The sequence below is a fragment of the Nothoprocta perdicaria genome, unplaced genomic scaffold (assembly GCF_003342845.1).
Source record: "Nothoprocta perdicaria isolate Ctin4 unplaced genomic scaffold, notPer1 scaffold_143, whole genome shotgun sequence".
Classification (NCBI taxonomy): Eukaryota; Metazoa; Chordata; class Aves; order Tinamiformes; family Tinamidae; genus Nothoprocta; species Nothoprocta perdicaria.
Genome location: NW_020454572.1, coordinates 797,673 through 817,165, shown reverse-complemented (window position 1 = coordinate 817,165; position 19,493 = coordinate 797,673). Strand labels below are relative to the sequence as shown.

The 19,493-nt window shown below is 50.0% G+C and overlaps 1 protein-coding gene across 1 annotated transcript in view; it reads right to left on the bottom strand.

The window, feature by feature from the left end:
- Nucleotides 1-1,231: 1,231 nt before the first annotated feature.
- WDR59 (WD repeat domain 59) overlaps nt 1,232-19,493 on the bottom strand; it is a 42,832-nt gene continuing 24,570 nt past the window's right edge. The window contains exons 19-26 of the mRNA XM_026034335.1: nt 10,998-11,131; nt 9,649-9,730; nt 6,426-6,538; nt 5,269-5,416; nt 5,105-5,177; nt 3,649-3,775; nt 3,049-3,191; nt 1,232-1,989 (exon numbers count right to left, since the gene is read on the bottom strand). Coding sequence (XP_025890120.1) covers nt 1,754-1,989; nt 3,049-3,191; nt 3,649-3,775; nt 5,105-5,177; nt 5,269-5,416; nt 6,426-6,538; nt 9,649-9,730; nt 10,998-11,131 — 1,056 coding nt within the window. The 3' untranslated portion in view covers nt 1,232-1,753. The remainder of the gene's footprint in view (nt 1,990-3,048; nt 3,192-3,648; nt 3,776-5,104; nt 5,178-5,268; nt 5,417-6,425; nt 6,539-9,648; nt 9,731-10,997; nt 11,132-19,493) is intronic.

Sequence of the window (19,493 nt, the reverse complement as noted above, 5' to 3'; positions counted from 1 at the left end):
GCCCTTCCCAGCTGGCCGCTGCCGAAGCCGCACGCTCCCGCTCCCAGCCGGCCGGGGGCTAAGCCGGCCCCGCTTCCTTGCGAGAGGCCCGTGTGCGTTGAGCAAGACTCCCTCGCAAGGCAAGCGCGGCACACACGGCAGGGCGGGAGCCGCGCGCCCGCGGCGCCGGGGAGGAAACCCACCTACACGCGCCGCGTTGCACAAGCGCCGCGGCCAGGGCCTTTCCGCCTTCCTCCACACCTGCCCAGCCGCTAACGAGCTGCAGGAAGGCGCCTTACGAGCCATTAATGAGGAGTCTCCTTTCCCTAACGAGCCCCAGGGCCGCCCGCGAGGGCAGGAGGCGCTGGCAGCGCAGCGCGCCCACGAACGGCACGGAGGGAACGTCCCAGGGGGAAGCGTCACGGGGAGTGGGGCCCACGCGGCGCCCCGAGGGTCGCGCCGGGAGCCCCCCTGCTCCGCGGGGCTCTGCTGCCACCGCGCGGCACCGGAGGCGGCAGGAGGAGCCGCTGAGCGAGAACGAGCGCCGCGACGGCAGCGCGTCCAAAAATGCTTTTAGTGCCCAAGGCGCGCGGCTGCTTCCTGGGGCTCGGCCGGCTGGGAAGGGGCAGCGAGGGCAGGCGCGTGCCCCGAACCACGCAGGAGGCTGCTGGAGAGGCAGCGGCTGCCGGGCGGGCAGGACGCGCGGCCCACGCACCGGGCTCTGTCCTCYGTGAAGGTCCCCACGCAGAGCAGAGCCCTTCTGCAGAGCCCCGTCTGCCCCGGAGGCTGCTGCCACCCCGGCCAGTCATAACATCAGAGCTGTGAACCTCAAATTACTCCTTAATATCCCCCTACGAAGAGGGTGGGATGCCCTGTAGAAAACAGCTGGGAGGAGTTTCATGGAGCAGAGCCTCTGCCCCGGGCTTTCTTGGCGAGGAAACACAGGATGAGACCCAGAGGCGGCAGCGTCACCACGCAGGGAACGCYGGTGTGACAAGGCCCAAGGCCCTTCCCAGGCACCAGGATCGGGCTGGGCTCGGAWAAGCGAGTTCAAGTGCATCGTGTCACCCGGTCAGAGCAGCAAATGGGAGAAACTATTAAAATTACTGGAAGAAAGCAATTAATTGCAGCAATTTTGGCGTCAGGGCTGGGCTTTTTAGACCTGCTGCAGACACCAAGCAGCAGGTAGGAAGCTGTTTTGGCAATAATCCTGAAAAATGTAGTTTCATTCTTTTGCTTTATGGGATAACCAGGACAGTGTAAACAGCAAAATAAGAATCTCATTGCTTCAGTAACTTTTAACAAGTCCCATATCATTTGTTCTCCAGACAAGAGTTTTCAATCAGCCTTTACAGCTGTTTCTGCAGATTATTTCCACCTTAATTGTGCAAACACAGACCTCTCTTTTGCTCACGTTCTGTCCTGCCAGGAGGCATCTCCAGCAAGCTTGGCTCTGCCAGCTGAGTGTTTTCCAAAAGAACTTCCTAACGCCACGCAGTCCCCAAAGGGACAGCCACTCTTTGCAGATCCTTCTCCGGGAGAGTGTGTTTTTTCCAGGCTGGCATCCATTGCCGGCAACGGACGCAGGGAAGTTGGTCAAATCAGTCGGGAAGCAACCCGGGAAGCGCTGTAATACTGGAAGCACGAGCGAGCGGCACCTGCCCCCCCAGGAATCCCGGCCTCGGCTCCCTGCAGCATCTCCCGGTGCCAGCACGGAGCGCAGCCGGCTCGACGCCGCTTGGGAATTGAGCGCGGAACCCGGCGCCGGGGCGGCTCAGAAGGTGCTCTCGAGCAGGCAGTGGCAGCCGCAGCCCGTGGGACAGACCTCCTGCGTGCGGAACCACTCCATCATGTGGCTGGTGTGGCCGCCGTGGCCGCAGGTCAGGCAGAAGTTGGAGGAGCCGCGCACGGCCACGTGGCAGATGGCGCACTGGAAGGTGAAGCCCTTGCAGAGGGCGCACTGGGTGCCGCGCACCTCGCTGCGGCAGTGGCTGCAGTACACGCCGAACTCTGCAGCAGGGGAGAAACGGAGGGCACGGGCGTCAGCCTGGCCGGATTATGGASACCCCCTCACTCCCTTTGGCAGGGATGGAAAACCCTGAACCCGCCGCCGGAGGGAGCTGTCCCAGCACAGGGGCCCAATAGGGATGGGCTCAAGGTGGGGGACAGCACGTTGTACAGATCCCATTTTGATCTCCAAAGAGGAGCAAAGAGGCATCACCAGCCACCATCAGCAAGGGCACAGAGCAGGCCACCACTTCCCCTGATGGCAAAATCAGTTGTCAGCTGGGAACACGATTCCTAGATCCCAGATTCCCAGCCTGGCACACATGGACATGTGCAGTGGGGATGAAGGCTTCCAGCTGTTCTCATCTGCCTCACATCTCTGCTAGGAGCAAGGAGAGACTGTTTCTCACCACAGAAAGGGTGCCTAGCATATGCAGGGTGCATGTTAACAGCGTTGTGACCACTGGCTGTGGAAGAGCAGAGGCAAAGGTGGAAGGCCCCAGTTTTTAACCAAGAAGAAATCCCCCTCGACAAGGAGAGACAGTGTAACAAGAGCTCGAGAAGCAATCACAGCTTCTCCARTGTCCTTCACCTGAGTGCCTCTTTTCCCACAGGCCAGGTAAGGAGACTTTGCAGCGACTGCTCTTAAGTGGCAGTTCTGGGCAAGCTGCATTGCTGAAAATAATCTTGGAAGAACATTTTATTTGACCACGTCCTGTCTAGCTTAACCAAAGCTAGAGATTTTTACACGTGCATTATAAGAACACCTCGACCCAGAACTAGAGACTAGGGCAGTGCATGTCTTTGCTCCTTTTTAGGAGGAATAAGGTACAGCCACCAGCATAATTAGCTGTACATCTCCAGATTAGCATGTGTAAGTCAGCTCTAAAGCCACTGATCCAACAGCTGCAAACCTCATCTCCACTCTGAGCTGTTGAGAGGGCAGAGCTACTGCTAGGGCAGGCTCATACATGTTTTTCTTCATGCTGGTGGCCTGTTAGCCCCCAGGCCCTCGAGGCAGCATCCCGACCGCCCCGGCGGCCGGAGCGAGCGGGAACTCACCGATTCCCTTGTGGGGATCAGGAGGGGAAGAGACAAACTTGAGAACCTCGGCTCGCTTCTCCCGCAGGCCCCAGCGATACAGGATTTCTCCATAGCACTTCTTGAAGTCATCAAACTGCTGGGTGTTGGCAGGGTCCAGGAGCCTGAGGAAACAAACCGCATCGGCACCTGCTTGACTCACGCGCTGAGACTCCGGCTGCAATAGTCTTGCCAAAGGTGGCTACACAACCAGCTCGAATCACTAGAAGAACAACATGGTACTTCTCAAGTRGTGTTTAAATACCACTGACGCACACACTGGTCTGCCTTTCACTTCTTCCCCGCTCAAGGTAGGCCAGATGGGCAGGCTGTCCTCTGGGAGGGGCAGTCTCACCACAGCCATCTTATGGATATAACATAGGCAGTCCCAGCAGAACTGCTCTGCAGCACAAAACTCCTCCAATTTACTTACAGAAGGAAACGTTTCTGGAGTAGGCTTGTTCCTTCCCTCCTGCTCATTCTCACAACATCAGAGAGGATCTGGTTATGGACTTCACTGAACCTGGCCATGGAGTCCCATACCCCAGATAACCCTCGGGCATGCCGACCTACACTGGCTACCTTTTGTTTTTCTCGTGTTGATCCTTCTCACGCTCCCGATGATCAGGATAGAGCAGGTTTCCGTAGCGGAAGTCCTCTGGAGAAGACTCGCACCAGGGAGTGGAGGGCTGCTCTGCGTCTTTGTTTGCTGCAGGCATCAAAAGATGATGAGCGCACCGCAAAGCACAAAACTCATGAGCACAACCTCGTCAGGAGCAGAGGGGAAGGAGATGTGAAAGTCAAACACAAGAACAGACTTTCTAAGACACCCTTTYATCTCCCTCTGCACTCCTACAAACACTATTTCATCCTAGAAAACTAACAGCCAGTCTCTCCACTTGTCAATGCTTCTCCTAGGCTCCTGGAGACAACTTGGGAAAGGGGTTCATGGCTCTAACAGGGAGGAATCCCTTTTGTCTTCTACTTGAGCTAAAAATGATTCATGCAATTCCACGGAGTTTGCTTGGAAAGCTTATCCTTGCCTGGGATAAACTCTTCCCTACACAGGGAGGATTTTCAACATCAAGGATGCTATTATAAGCCTGTTTTTACATAAGAGGGCCTTGGTCTGTAAGGCAATGCCCCAGGGGCAGGGAGAGGACTGCTATTAACTGCTACAGGACATGAGCTCCATTAACCTCTATTCTGCACTCTTCATCATGTCACAGATGCTGATACTACACCAAAGAGCTGCAGGTTTGCTGCAGCTAGGGCATGCATATCACTAGGAATCAGTAGGCAATGAGCCCTGGCTATGACTTAGGCCCCCTTAAGAGTAAGTTGTCTTTGATACACTGACAACTCAGGAAAAAACGCCTTTAGACCCACAGCTACCCAGGCCACCACCAACCCAACTGCTGATCTTTCAGATCAGCAACAGGAGAAAGCAAAAACATCTTTTTTTTCCCCCTTCTTTCTCCCTTGAACTGTGTGCAATAGGAGAAGGAATGGCCCTCTAACTCTCTCCTACCTGTTGAAAACTATGGCATCATGGCACAGAGTTAACAGCCTCAAACTGGGTAAGAACCATGAAGAAAGAGCTTGTGTGGCCAGGCCGTGACGAGGCAGTCACCTKGAGTGCCAGTTATATTCAGGCTGGAAGCAAAATGGCACTAACTGGTCTCTTTCTACTCATCTTCATCTRGGAAAGGTGGCAGTAGAAACCCTTGCCTCTGCCTTGATCTGGTTTCCAAGGGCCTTGCTCAGCCTGTCTAGAGAGTTTCCAGCAGTTCCTCCAAAGCTTGGTCTGACAAAACACACTTCAGAAGGGAGAAGGGGCAGGAACACGGGACTATGGACATTGTGCTGTGCTCATTTCTGGCCAAATAATCACGTYAGGTACCTCATATGCGCAGATGCCAAAAGCACCTGCAGTCACTGTCAGTACTAAATCCCCTCCTTCCTCACCACAGGAGCCACCTAAGACCTAGCTCAGAAGGGAGGCAGATTCCTGCATCTATTATCCCAGTCTCTGTACCTATGTTCCAGCCTCCAGTGCCAAGTCCAGGATCTGACATGCTGGAACAGGAACCAGAGGAAGTAAAGCTGGGCTGTTGAGGTGGAAAGGAGAGGAAATCATGTCATCTACGTGGCAGATGGTCAAAGATTTAAAAGGCAAACAGTAAAGAAAAGCTGTCATACATAGCGGCTGTGGGAGGCCAGGTTGGAGGCACGCTGAGGGAAGAGGCCATAGGAGTTGGGGCATCCTTGTAGCCTGGATTGGGCTTCAAACACACTGCATAGCATAGCAAGGGTCTGCACATCGTGGAGCTGGGAGTAATGGGCCAGCCTGGGAAAGGAAAAAGAGAGAGTACGAGGATGAGCAGTGTTCACTGGAAAAAGCATTGACAATCCTCTGCAACTAACTTCAAGCCTGTTGCATAAATCATTTTTTTGGGTCCCACTGCATGTGCACTCTGCAGGACTGGGTTGTCTTTTCAGTCTGCCTTCTGAGAAGTCAAATCTGCATTCTGGTAACCCTCGTGGTCTAACATGACCTCTTTTCTTCCCTCTTACTTCCTCTTATTTCTCTGCAGCAGTGGCTGGCCTGGTTATCTCAGGTTTGTGCAGCTTCAAGAACAAGGACCATAGAAACAATTGTAATTGGATGTAAATCTGGAGCCATTCGACTCACTTGCAGCAAYAGTATCTTTTTGATAAGACCCTCGACACACAAGTGTCCTGCATCAAGATAACACTGCTATGAAGACTAGGAACTGCTGTGTTCCTCTCCCRCCCATGCCTCAGAGCAGCAGAGAGCCAGGACAAGCCAGCACACGTAAAACGTGCCACACAAATCCTGTGCCTCAGAATGGCATCTATCTACAGACAATATCAGTTATTAATCATCCACTTCCTGAAGAGGTTCACTGTTCACAGGAGGACACTTCTGCCTAACACTCATCTGAAGAGAGGAGGGGAATGAGTTCTYAGTGTGCTAAATGGCAGCAGCAAACCTGATCTGATGGTCAACCAAGCAGCTGAACCCAAACATTCATTTAGGAAGCGCCGAGTAGAAACCCAAAACCTTAATTTCCAAATGAGGCCCTGTGGACGTGCTGCAAAGCAGAGCTCCAGCCACACCTCACCTAAGCTCAAGCTTAGCTGAGGCCAACTGCTGCCTCCTATGTGCCATAAACTGCACTTGCAGCTTCCCTCCTTGATAAATCTCAGGCTTGAGAGAAATACAAATTATGTCGGGGTCCAAGTCTGAAATGGTGCCATGCAATGTATGCAATTCCAAAGGCTCTGCCTCAGAGAACATTCCCCCATTCCCTCCCCGGCTTTCAGAGACCTACAAGGATTCCAGTAATTGACGTCCAAATGGATGTTGTGCCCATGGTATCTCCAAATCTGGGTCAGACTTTGGTCCAAGACAGAGATCAGTGGCTACCATGGCTAGTGACCAAACCTGGTAAACAGGAAAGAAAAGCGTCAAACCTACAATTAGAAAAGGAAGCCGACAGTCTCCCCGAGTTTCAGTGTACATAAATTTACTCGTAGGTAGATAATAATGGAGCTTTTCAATAACAGGGAGCATTTCCAGCCTCTGCRTGGAGGGCAACATATCCAATAGTATGAACCACAGAGAAATGCTCTGTTGCTTGCTTTAAGGTTGGRTTAAACTAATCGTTAGTGTAACAGACTATTAATGCATTTTGTATTCGTAAACCTCAGAAAGGTTTAACTTTGATAGGGTTCTTGGGTTCAGAGGCGTCTGGTGGCAGGAAGTTTACTGATGAATCCTTACTTGACTGAAAAACAGCTTTTGATTCCCTGTGTTACCAAACATTTCTGCTCCCCTAGCGCAGCTCAGCGCAGACACGAGTGCTTTGCCATTTCCACCGCCAAAGTTCAACTGTTTCATACACCACGTTCCTTCTCTGGTTATCTCCCTCTCCCCCGCAAGCAGTTCCTTCTCTTCGGTCTCTACACCACTGATTGTGTGTGACCACATTAAATCTAAAACGGCTTTTGCTGCTCTGCTTTATTAAGACAGAGCGGTTTGTACGTGCTATCCCAGGAAGAACAAAGCTCCTGGTTTGGCACGAGAAAAGAACAAGGAAAGGAGAGTGGGGCTGGAAGGGATTAGAGGTGACAATTAGAGTTGATAACACAAAAGTAGAGAAAAAGGAAGCACTCCAAGTATGAAGAACAGCAGCAAGGAACAGGAATCCCCCCAGCTGGTCACTGAGCTGAAGAAAAAGCAGAGAAACTGAAACAAGGGCAGGCCTGAGCACACGAGAGCACCCAGAATGGAAAAGACACTCCTTCCTATGCTGCTATAGAGCAAGGGTAAGGCCAGCCTGGCTCCAGATTGGCAAGCTGAAATACTGGCTAGACGGGATAGAGTTATGTGAGGCAGGGAAAACAAGCAAGGCACGGAGCTATCACAGAAAATCTTGCTGGGGTTATTCCTGTAATTAGTTTTCCCTTGACTAATCACTGGATCTTTTAATATTTTGAGCAGGTCAGGAAACACACACGCTGGTGTGCACCAAAAGTAGCCTTATGAGGTGTCGTGCTTAAATGTCTTTTTTAAATTCGATTCATGGGAAAGTTTGCCCACAGGACAGGGAAAGCCTGAGGAAATGAACAGAAGAAACTACGTTTAAGTGCTTGGATGCAGCCTGTGCCACACGCTCTAGGTGACCCTGCATGTGCAGGGTGGGTTGGACTAGATGATCTCTAAAGGTCCCTTCCAACCTTAAGGATTCTATGATTCTGTCCTAAAATCACTACCCAAGATTTATTGCAACATTAGGCAAATCAGAGAGGGAAAAAAAAAAGGCACAAATACATGTAGTTTCTGTCAATCTAGTAGAGATCAACACAGAGTCAACAATTCTGCAGTAAGAAAACAGTTTAAACTTTTTTCTGCTTAGATCAGGTAAGTCTATCATAAAATCCTTAAGGTTGGAAGGGACCTCTAGAAATCATCCAATCCAACCCTCCTGCACACACAAGGTCACCTAGAGCATGTGGCACAGGCGGCATCCAAGCAGGTTTGGGAGATCTCCAGAGAAGGAGACTCCACAGCCTCCCTGGGCAGCCTGTGCCAGGGCTCTGGCACCCTCACTGGTTAGAAATTTTTCCTCAAGTTCCTGTGGAACTTTTGGAGCTTCAGTTTGTGGCTGTTTCCTGTAGCTCTGTCACTGTCCACCACTGAAAAGAGGCCGCCCCATCCTCCTCACTGCCTCCCTTGAGGTATCTACACACACTGCTCAGGTCCCCCCTCAGCCTTCTCTTCTCCAGGCTGAACAGGCCCAGCTCTCTCAGCCTTTGCTCATAGGGCAGGTGTTCCAGGCCCCTGATCATCCTCGTAGCCCTGCGCTGGACTCTCTTCAGCAGCTCCACATCCCTCTTGTCCTGGGGATCCCAGAACTGGACACAGTCTCCAGATGTGGCCTCACCAGGGCTGTGAGGAGGGGGACAAACCCCTCCCTGGACCTGTTGGAGATGCTCTTCTTAATGCACCCCAGGATCCCGTTGGCCTTCTTGGCCACCAGGGCATCCTGCTGCCTCATGGTCATCTTGTCATCCACCACGGTGCCCAGGTCCCTCTCTGCAGAAGGTCAGTCCCCAGCCTGTCCTGGTGTCCGGGGTTATTCCTCCCCAGGTGCAGGACCCTGCACTTGCCCTTGTTGAACTTCATGAGGTTTCTCGCTGCCCAGTTGTCCAGTGTGTCCAGGTCTCTCTGGATGGCAGCACAGCCCTCAGGGCTATCASCTCCTCCTCCCAGTTTGGTATTATCAGCAAACTTGCTGAGGTCTACGCCTGTCCCCTGCCCAGATCTAGGGAAAGTCAAATGCTCAGAGGCCCATGGGCTCCTCTAGCAGCACAAACTCACTCCTATCTCTTTCAGGCAGTCCTAAGTGCTAAGAAAGGCTCATCACGCTGCAAGGAACTGGCCCTCTGGAAAATGATGGGCCACAACAGCCATTTTTCTCAGGTTACAAGCTGAAGGAAATTGCCCAGTCCATTTCTGCAGCTGGATTTTCTACAGCTCAAGAGACTGTAAGCTCTCTTGAGGAGAAGCTTGCTGCAGTTAGCACCCACTGCCAGCTCGGATGAACGCTGTGCTAATTACAACAGGAACGATTACATAAGTAAGCCAAAACCACTGATCCAAACGCTGACAGTAGCTAGGCAATTCGTGTACAGTTACTTCACTCKCTGACTCAAAAGCAAGCTGCCTTCTTAGCTTTGCCTGCAGGAATTCCCTGAAAAAAAAAAAAAAACCCACGCTTGACTCAGTTTGGCAAAGGCCATGAAACAATCCAGGGCTTAGCAGCCCTGCTGTGAAATCTCTTGATGCCAAGAGTCAAGGCATCACTTGCCTTAGTGGAGAACACTTCCTCGGCAGCTGATCCCCCAGCCTTGGTTTATCAGCCATTTCAGGGATTCCCTGGAATAGCTGGAGCRCCTGGCTGGCTTGGGAATGGCTCTGGCATCGAGGTGCCAACGTAAGGTATTTGAAGTCAGCTCAGCACRCTGGAAAGCTCCAGGTCAATACGCTACCTGCACGAGATCCCTCCGTCCAACCGCCAGGGCCGAGGCCGCGTTCTTCTGGCAAGTCTCCTGGATGTTATTCACGTTCAGTCTGAAAAGAAAGGAGATAGCTCAGCTTTGGACAGCTACCTAGGAAGAGTTGAGCGACGAATGGGATGAAGCAAAAGCTAACAACCCAGAAATGACTGATCARTATGAGCCTGCAAGATGATCAGGATCCTATCCCTCTCTCCCCTGTAATTGAGGGATCATGSCCCCCACGCCTCTGGCAAATCCCACTATTCAGCTACAACTTATTGCATCAACTCCAGCTCCAARGTAGCTGGGATTGATCCTAAAATATGTCACTTCAAGGAAATATTGTATCAAACTTGTGCCAGAATATTATCAAGCCAAGATTTTTTCTTGATCTTAGAAGTTGGTGCCATCGGTTACAAGACACAGTTGTCATCAGCTTGATTAGCAGCTCTGCTTGACCGGGAAGGAGAGCGCTGTTCCCTAGGAATCAGGCCAGAATTCCTCCTGGAGACACCCAGAGAAGTTCCAACAAGTGTTTTTGAAGGATTTTCTTTCTAATAAGATAGAAAAAGAATTTCTCTCTCTCTCTCTTTTTTTTTTTTTTTTTTTTTTTTTTCAGAAAGGGAGTCTACTTCTTTCCTGAACCTCTAAAGTATGGAAAATTTTACGAAGGATCAAAGAGAGTATTACCAAAGCTTCTTACCTATGGAAATAAGAATTGAGAAATGGAGGTTGCAGAACTTTTTACTCTGACTGTTGAATTTCAGTAGCTGAAATAGACAGTTTGGAAAAAGAGCTCCCTTGTTCAGAAACAGAACTTCACCCTTCTGGTTAAAGTGGGAGACCTTGCGGTGCAGAGACTCTCATGCACCAYCAAGTCTACAAGGGTAAGAGGCATCCTAAAAACCTCTGAAGTTAAAAATCCTTATGAGTCACAAASAGTTTCAGAGCATGAGAACAGGCATCTATGGGGAGTTTTAAACCTGTACCCTTAACTGCAGAGTTCTTTAACGTGATACTTTAAGAGCAAATTTGTACCAGTAACTTCTCTCTTTATCTGACAAAAACCTGAACCTGTAAGGTTTGCAGCAATTACGTTGGAGCACCTCTTCAGGCTCTGAATACAAATCACCCTCAGCAATTTCCTCTGTGACATGTTTCAGATTTTTAAGCAGCAGGTCCCCTCTCAGAGGCAGAGGGAGACGCTATAAAAAGCTGCAAGGCAAGAGCAGAGGAGGAAGAGAAGGAAACACGAGTGCAGACTGATGTCAAGATTACAAAGCAYGGCTATGCCAATGACAGCTGCTTTYGCTTGGAAGAGGGTGGCAGCCTGTACTCACATGTAGAGCTCTCCTAGCAGCTTGTGCACTGGCAGCAAGCAGGAAATATCCTGGATAATAACTTTCCCGGCAGCTTTGATGGGTCGGTTGTTGGCATCTGTCCCTTCCCGTTTGCTTTTCCATCTCCTTGATTTCTGCAGGACAAATGGGAACGTATTACTAGGGAGCAGGACAGCAGGCCAGGAAACATTGCACTAGGCTCAAGAATAATGCAAGCAGCACCCGAACCTGCCTTTCAGAAGGCTCTGGGTTACCCTGGAAAACATCCATGACATGCCCAGGAGAACAAGCATCTCCATCTGTAGGAAGTGAAAAGCAGGTCAAGGCAGCGAGCTCAAGGTTTAACTCACTCAAGAACTATTTTTGTGAGTTGCCCTGTGAAAGCCAATAAGAGAACAAATCAGCATCAAGACGCCAATCAAACCCAGGAAGGTTTGGCAGGAGGATCGTTCACTTATCGTTCTCATTAGAGAGCTGGTCTGGGAACCTCTGCGCACAGATCAACACTAACTGCAGCCAAAACTCTGCACAGAAACACGTAGGAGGAAGCTTCTGCTTGCCATTAGCCGCAGGACAAGCTGACAGGTCCAGATTCTCTCTTTTGGTCTCTTCTTTCAAGCTCTGAGTACATCTCTGTTTAGCATCGGGACAGGGCTCTCCTGCTTTATCGACAGCTTCAAACAAGTAAGCGGCAGATGATAAAGCAGGGCGCAGGTTTTCCCAGCGAGCATGCCCAGGTACCACACGCAGAGCACTTTACAGCTGGCTCAGGACATGAAGTGAGGGGGGACAACAAAAAAGCAGAGGCATCAACACAAGTGAACAGAAACAAGAAGCCAAGATCCCAAATACTCCCCACGACAGACACAGAGGTCATCTTAACGCCAAGCTGCATAAAGCTGTCTTGGCCGTATGAAACAAAACAGAGTATTTGGCCGGTATCCTGGCCTCTTCCAGCCCCTCACTCCCTAGGGTGGTAATAAGGGGGGAAGAGAGGACATGCAGCAGCGTGACGGGCAGAAGGCACTGGACATGTATTGAAGGAGGCACTGGCTGCTACACAGGGCAGAAGAGCTCATGGTGGTCAATTACGGACCACCACCTACTCGTGRTGGTCACTTATGGAGGGTCTCCTATATGCCCTTACGGTGGGGTTCCACATCATAAGCAGAACTGTCCATCTGAGGTCAGCAGAGCCACCCAGAGGCGAGYGCTCTGCATGACGGGCAGAGTCTGCTCGGCCAACACTGCGATGCCCCTGAAGAGCAGGCTGGGCTAGAGGAAGGGCAGAACTTGGGCCTGCAACAATCACGGAATCCTTGAGGTCAGGATGGACCTTTAGAGACCATCTGGTCCCTTCCAGTCTAGAAGGGTCACCTGGGCAGTGGGCGCTAGCCAGGCTCTAGGACGGCTGGTTGCCCACTTGCTTTTGCCCATGATTTTGCCACCTTGTGGGAATCTGAGCAGGCTTATCACAGATACAAACTACCTTAAAGACAAAAGAGAGAAAAAAACAGAAATTTAAAGAAATTAATTCCTTCTTCACYGCCTGTCTGCTGGAAGCTTAGGCCAATGTGCTGACCATGGTTGACTAAACTGCTAGCACGTGCCAGAAGCAGCAAAGAACAYGGATCTCCTACCTTGCAGTAGATGCTGCGAGTGATGGAGGCTCAGAGGCCTAAGCCCAGGCTTGACAGTAAGGGAAGAAGGTGGTTTAGACTTGAAGGAATTGAGGGTGGAATTCCCACCGTTCCCCAGAGTAAAGAGGACCGGAGCTCACACGCAGACCAACTGCTGAATACTGGTTGGGAAAAGAGCTATCAGCACTTAGTGCTTTGGAAAAGATGCTTGGCTAGGACCTAACTGTTCTCAGCTCTATCCTCTCAAGTCCTAACCAATCCAGACGGAATTTGCTTTCAGTATTTACCTGCTACATCACGCTGCCTGGAACACAATCCGGTAAGTCGAAGGGAACTCCTATCAGTTCCCTCATGGAGTCGCTGTCTGGATCAGCTCTGACTCTCAGCCAGGCAGCTGGGGGCTACACCTCTTCCAAAACCACCTAGAAACAGCTCCCCCTTCCATGCTGGAGGACGTGGACTGTATTACAACAAGGTCCCCACACAACTGCGGTACCCGTAACCCCATTCCCCGGGAGAGCAGCCAAACGCTGTCTCCCGTGCGAGGTGAGGAGCTGCTGCCAAAACCAAAGCTTAAGTGCAGTAAGCTTGGGAACCCCACTGTGATACCATGCCAGCAAAGTGCAGGCATGGTCCTGGAAGGGCTCATGGGCTTCACCCACCATGCTGCCCACCAGAGACCTTCACTTGTGCTTTTACTGCACTGGTATGTGGACCCAGATGCACTGAGGCCCTCAGTGCCCTCTTCCCAGGAACAGATTCACCCTGCTCCTGTGGACTGAAGCAGCCTCCTGACAGGCATTTCAATGGCCAGAAACATGGACAACACGTTATCACTTTCCACAAGTCATTCAAATCACTTGTTGCTTTCAGAACAACAACACATGAGCATGAGAATGGAGAAGAGATCCCATGAATGGTTTCCACAGCTCACTGCTTGCATGTCACCAGACAAATGAAGACACTAAATGTATCAGAGCCTTTGGAAAACTTGGACTGACAACTAAACCTTCCTCATTTCTTCCTCCTAGAGCTGCCTATTTACTGGCTGAAAGAGCAGCTCTAATTTTCTATCTGTGCAGCTCCAAGGGTGGAATCCAACAAGAGCCACATGCCCTCAATGCCACCACTTCCATGACCACCATTTCCTGCCCATGTGACAGAAGAAAATCATAAGGCTGCATGTACAGTCCTGGTCAAAAACCCMAAAAAATCTCACTTTTTCTTTTAGAATTCATGTTTCACTCTGTTAGATATAGCAACAAAATGCTGGGAAGAAAACTACAAGCAGAAGCATGGGGACATTATGGAAGAGGTAAAGCTCATGACCTTTAGCAGCAGGGGAGGATCCTTTTTGAACCGAATGATCACTGGTGGGTTACCAGAGTCTCTCTCCAGCAGCCAATATTTGGGTACTTTGAACACGGGTTAATACAGACAAGGAGAGCTTGAGCTTCAGCCTCGCCAGCCAAGATCCACCAGGAGGTTCCCCTCTCCCCTTCTGCTCCACCTCTTCTTCCAGGTGAGTTTTCCACTATGACTTTAGTGAAGAGCACCCATGTGGCTCACAGGCACCAGGACAGCACAAGAGAGATCTCTCTTCCTAAGGGCTGGAGTGCAGGTCATGGAGGGGAGCAGGGAGCGTAAGGGTTGAGGCTAGAGCAGAAAACAACATGCATGCACCAAGCTAACTCTACTGACAGCTGAAGGTGAAAAACCAGGGGCCTTTGGCGTTGCCCCCAACATTTCTAGCTGTTTCTGCCATCTAGACTCCATGCCAGGGAGAACTGCACCTATCCAGCTGCTCCTGAGAGTTTGAGAGGAAGAAAAGAAAGGAAACAGCGAGAGTGAGAGCAAATTAAGACTCATCAGTTCCTCAGAGCACCAGAAAGAAAGAAAGAAAGGGAAAAACAGAGCATTTAGGACAGTCACAGGGTTGGAGGAAACAGCAGGGAACAGCACTGAATAACAACTAAAAAAGCCAGCCTGCACCTGCACTACAGTACCCAAGGCTGTAATTTGCTGCAATCTGAGGTGACAACGATGGCAATAAAATGGGTTACATGTAGAAATAAGACAGCCCAAGAATAAGCCACCAACTGCTTCGTAGCAACCACCATTATGACTGCACGCTCAGCAGAACTGGTTCCAGGACGCTGCCCTCCTGCCTGGGAAGGATGCTGGGCTCTTGGGCGTGCGTCCCCGGCTCCTGCTGAGGCAGGCAGGGCTGCACGGAGCACCGGGAACRGGAAGAGCCTGTTGCACCACCACAGGTTCGGGGCATAAAGTGGTGTCAGCAGGGCAAAGGGGAGGRCTGTGSAGAGAAAGGCACAGCCTCCATGCCRAAGATTAAGGCATTTGCAAAATAAAAGGGTTAAATGGACTCAAAACCAGGTTGAAGCTGTTTCCAGGAAAAGTAGTTTTCTAGAGGTAAGTACTATGGGCAACAACCCCTGCAGAGTTATTTTTTGGTACCCTCAACAAGTGCCTACAGATTAACCCCCTGCAAAGGTGAGGTGGCACCGTATGGAATTTCTCTAAAAAACAACCAACATTTACTACTTGCAGCATCTCCCACGTACCAGGCAACTTCCATAAAAGGGTTAGAAATGTGGGGTGCTTTTGRGGCAGGTGTCCCTCAGTAGGAACGTTTCTTCAGAGCTTTCAGCATTGAGTAGTTGTTACTTGCCCTGAAGCACCTTTCCAAATTGGAGGCTGGTCATTTTCTTGGAAGAAATTRTTTCTACTTCTAGCCTTCCTCTTCTGAATCCATGGAGCACCCCTGTCTGCCTGAATAATCCATGTCCTCCTTCGTGCACACCCGTGTTGTAACCCTGGCCACTACTGCCCTCTGGCAGGGCATGGTCAGGCTCTTCCAAAGCCTCTCTGAAAACAGAAGCTTTTGGGTTTCGACTGGCCTGCACCTCATTTTTAAGTATGCTTTACACAGAATGATAACTGCCTCACCTTGACRTGAATTAAATTGTGGCCACTTGCATGCCACAATACAGCAAAAGCTGGCCCGTTTCTTGCTCGGCTTTTCCGCTTGGAGGCAATTCCTGATTCAACACAGAGCCTCATTTCTTGCCTCCTCTGCTCAACATTTCCTTATTAGCTCTTTGCAAGAGCACCTTGAATGGAGAAACTTCTGCTTTCTTTCCCTGGTATAGCCTTAGAGCTGTAGTCATTAGGAAGGCTTGATCCTATTATACCAAGTTCAATTAGCTGTTACCAGCTTCTGTTTTATTCCCTGCTGTCTTATAAAGAGATAGCAGGAAGGCCAGCAGCTAAGAGAGAAACAGCTGYTTGCATGGACATTAAGAACAAGGGACCTCAAGAGATCATCTTTAAAGTGAAGTTGAAATGGGGATTTCTAGTGTTGCCTACGCTTGGCAGATGACTGATAAGACAATTGCCCAAATTTACAACACAGCTTGAGCAACGTTGTGTCATCAAGACGTTCACACGAAGTTGAAGCTTGAGGACATGTCGACCTGACTAATAGAAAATGCCTGTGAAAGCAGTTGTGCAAGGACAAGTGCCAGGAGGAGGGAGTGCCTGCAACTGCAACCGCTCGAGCAGAAGGCAGGGTGGTGCAATCCCAAAGGCTGGGAGAAGATCCCAAGTTAGGGAGAAATTCTATATTTTGCTTCAGAAAAAAAAAAAAAAAAGAAGAAAAAAAAGAAAAGAAAAAACATGATGCTGTACTGCACTGGGAATTGGTAGCTCATTTTAAGGAGGTGACAAATGATTGTCAGCAACTCAGTTTGCTTCCTCCCCAGCTCTTAAGGATTGCCATGCCAGCCAGTGGCGTGCTGCTTTTTAATGCTATATTGCAGCAACTCCTCTTCCTCCTCCTCCAGCAGGGCTTGATTTTTTTTCCAGAAGCGAGGCACTCTAATGTCAGTCTCATCAGTTGGCTGATGCTGCACGACAATCAGTTAACTCCTCTGCAGTGCTCTCTGCTTCAGGAGAGGCTGATCCTCCACTTACCCCTTGGCATCCTTTCCTAACTGCAAGGCCAGGGACGATGGGCATGGTCTAATTCAGGATTTGTGACCTTCAAACTCGCATCTGCTCCTGTGCAGACACGTGTGGAGGCCCTGAGCCCTGTGTGAAGTGCAAGTCCCCCACCTCTGTGACCCGGTCTGTCTTCTGGCAGAGGTTCTGCTAGGGCAACAACCTCTGGTGCAGGTTACTCAAAGTCAGGCAGGTGGCACTTTATTCTTGGGCCCTTGGGCAGGAGACAGGGTTATATCAAGGACAGCATTAGCACAGCGCACAGTACCGGGAAGTCGTTAATTGCTTGTATGGACCAACGTCGCCGGGCAGAGCGAGGAGACATCTGTATGTGAAAACATTATACCCAAGAAAAGGGAAGAAAGACACCAAGAAAATTAAAGGCAAAGGTAAATAAACGGAAACAAAAAGTGCCTTGAAGCAGTAAAAGACATCATTCCCAGTGGTTCTATCACACAACGGACAGTTGCAAACCAACGTTCCCCCCTCTCATCCAGACCCAACTGAACGGAGCAACGTTACCTAAAGCTTTGGCAACGCTTGGGCTCCTGCGTCTGGGCCTCTCCCTAGGCTCCATGAGAAAGTGCAGTGACCACGAGGAGGAAGAAAGTCTTCCCCGGGGAACTGCATTGCTGCAACAAGCAGGGAACTGCAGCGAACAGGTGGCAGAGCAGAAGACAACACCTTGATGCTCCACATGCCCCTGCTTGAAGCTGTTTTCCCCTCTCCTGGCTGGTGAGGCAGGCAGCTAAGTGCTGGAGCAGTCACCTAATTGTTAGTGGAGCTAAGCAGAGCCACGGCACAGAAACCTGCAGCAAGCTGGGCAAATATTCCTGCTTCCTCAGACATCCCTTTAAAGTCCTGCATCCTCCGGGACTTAGTTAATTAGAACCTGCTGCGACTCTTTATTGACATTTTAACCATAAAAGCCAAATGCCAGGATATTTGGAAGGGTCCAGAGATCCTGCTAGTTGGCTGGGCAATGAGGAAAGTGCTGCGCCAGGTTGAGGAACTCATTCAAGCTGGGTTAGCAAACAAATTCACTGGCCAACTATGCAGAATCACTTTCAAGTGCCCTTTCACTATGTATTTGTGTGCATTTAAGTGCTCAACACAGTATTTAAAGCYCGTAAAAATGAGATCTCTCACAGTACACTATTGTGCACTTACTTGAAAAAAATTGCTACACTTCTGTGAGAATCAATACACTAAAAAGGGGAAGACCAGGATTATTAGGGTTTTTTTGCTCGATGTATTAGTATTTTTCATTTAGCTGATAAGAGGGAGCCAGCACCATTGGCCAGGCCTTGAGCCTCTCCTTCCCCTTGCATCTCGGTGCCAGGAGGCGCTAGGGTCAAAGCTCCACTTAGGGACCAGCTGAGCAGCTCTGGAGAAGCTGGGGCCAGGAGACCACAGTCTGGTGCTGCACGTTCCACCACCAGCCCTCACAAGAGCAGGAGAGGGGGATTAGCAGAAAGATTCAGTCTAGCAGAGAAGAAGGYGGAGGCCCAAGGGAGGACGCCGTGGTCACCACCTGTGTGTATGATGGTCCTTCATGCAAGGCTGAGATGTCCCCCGGTTCCTCCAGGCACTGCTCCCTGCGTGGGGCAGGGAAAGCACCGCTTGGCACCCACGTCCTGCAAACTCCACAAGGTGGAACAAGCAGCGGCTGCTCCGTCCCCAAAGGGGCACCTACAGAGATGCCAACTCCAAGGGTTCCACGTCCCAGGAACTAAGTGATTCTTCTTTGAGAAGAAGCCAGGTTCAAAAACCTGACACAGGTTCTCCTTTCTGCTGACTACTCTTTAGTAGTTTCTTTTTGAGGGGGGAGAAATGAAAAAGAGGGAGGAAGAAAGGAGGAGGGTGGCTGGGTGAAGTGAGGCATGTGTGCACGTGGGCACCATAATTAAACAGAAAAGCTTAACACAACATTTAGTTCTGGACTATTACAAAGATCTCTGGTGGTTTCAGCAACTCACTGGCCTTTAAGACTATTTTCAGACTAGCAACATGCAAACTATATATATATATATATATGTATACACACACAYATATATATATTTTTCGTTAACAGTAGCAATGCCAGTGGTTGTTGCTAGGGGATTTAGGTTTAAACACATGGTTTTCTGACAAATTCAGCTTTAAGGCTGAAGTTATGTAACAGGATAATTGACCGCAAAAAAAGTTCAATTTTTACTTAACAAAAAGCATCAAATCATCCAAGCTTCAGAGCAAAGAGCTACCAAGATTCACTTTAAAAAAAAAAAAAAAAAAAAAAGATTTAAAATCACAGTAATAAAATGACATAAAAATACTTAGCATCAGCCTAACAAAGGCTAAGAGTTCAACTGTTGAACAGTCAGGAAACCTTTCTCCATGCCTTTGTTGAAGAGAAACAGAGATTTTTAAATAATATTTCTTAAACTGGCTCCCYGCTAGGGCCATTACTCTTCTTCTAACACAGCCTGTGAGGAGATAGCTCAGCAGGGGAAGGGGAATATATGAATTTTCTCTGGCTTTCAGCAGACCTGGCTGCATACATGCTCCATTCTGCAGATTTCCCCTGCCCTGATGAAAATCTTGTCACCATCAACACGAGGGCTGGGGAGAGAGGTCACATGGAATTGCACCACGCTGCTTCCACGCGTTATTTTTAGCCTTGTCTGTCATCTTMGAGAGCTGCATGTCAGAGACAAGCACGCTGCAGAGGACAGGGGGAGCTCCTTAAATAAACGCCCCTGCAAAGACTAGAACAGGCTGTAATTCCTCTATCAGGCATTGCCATTCTCCTTCCTCATTGTGAAAGTGTGAGTGGAATGAGGACAGGATGGGGCTC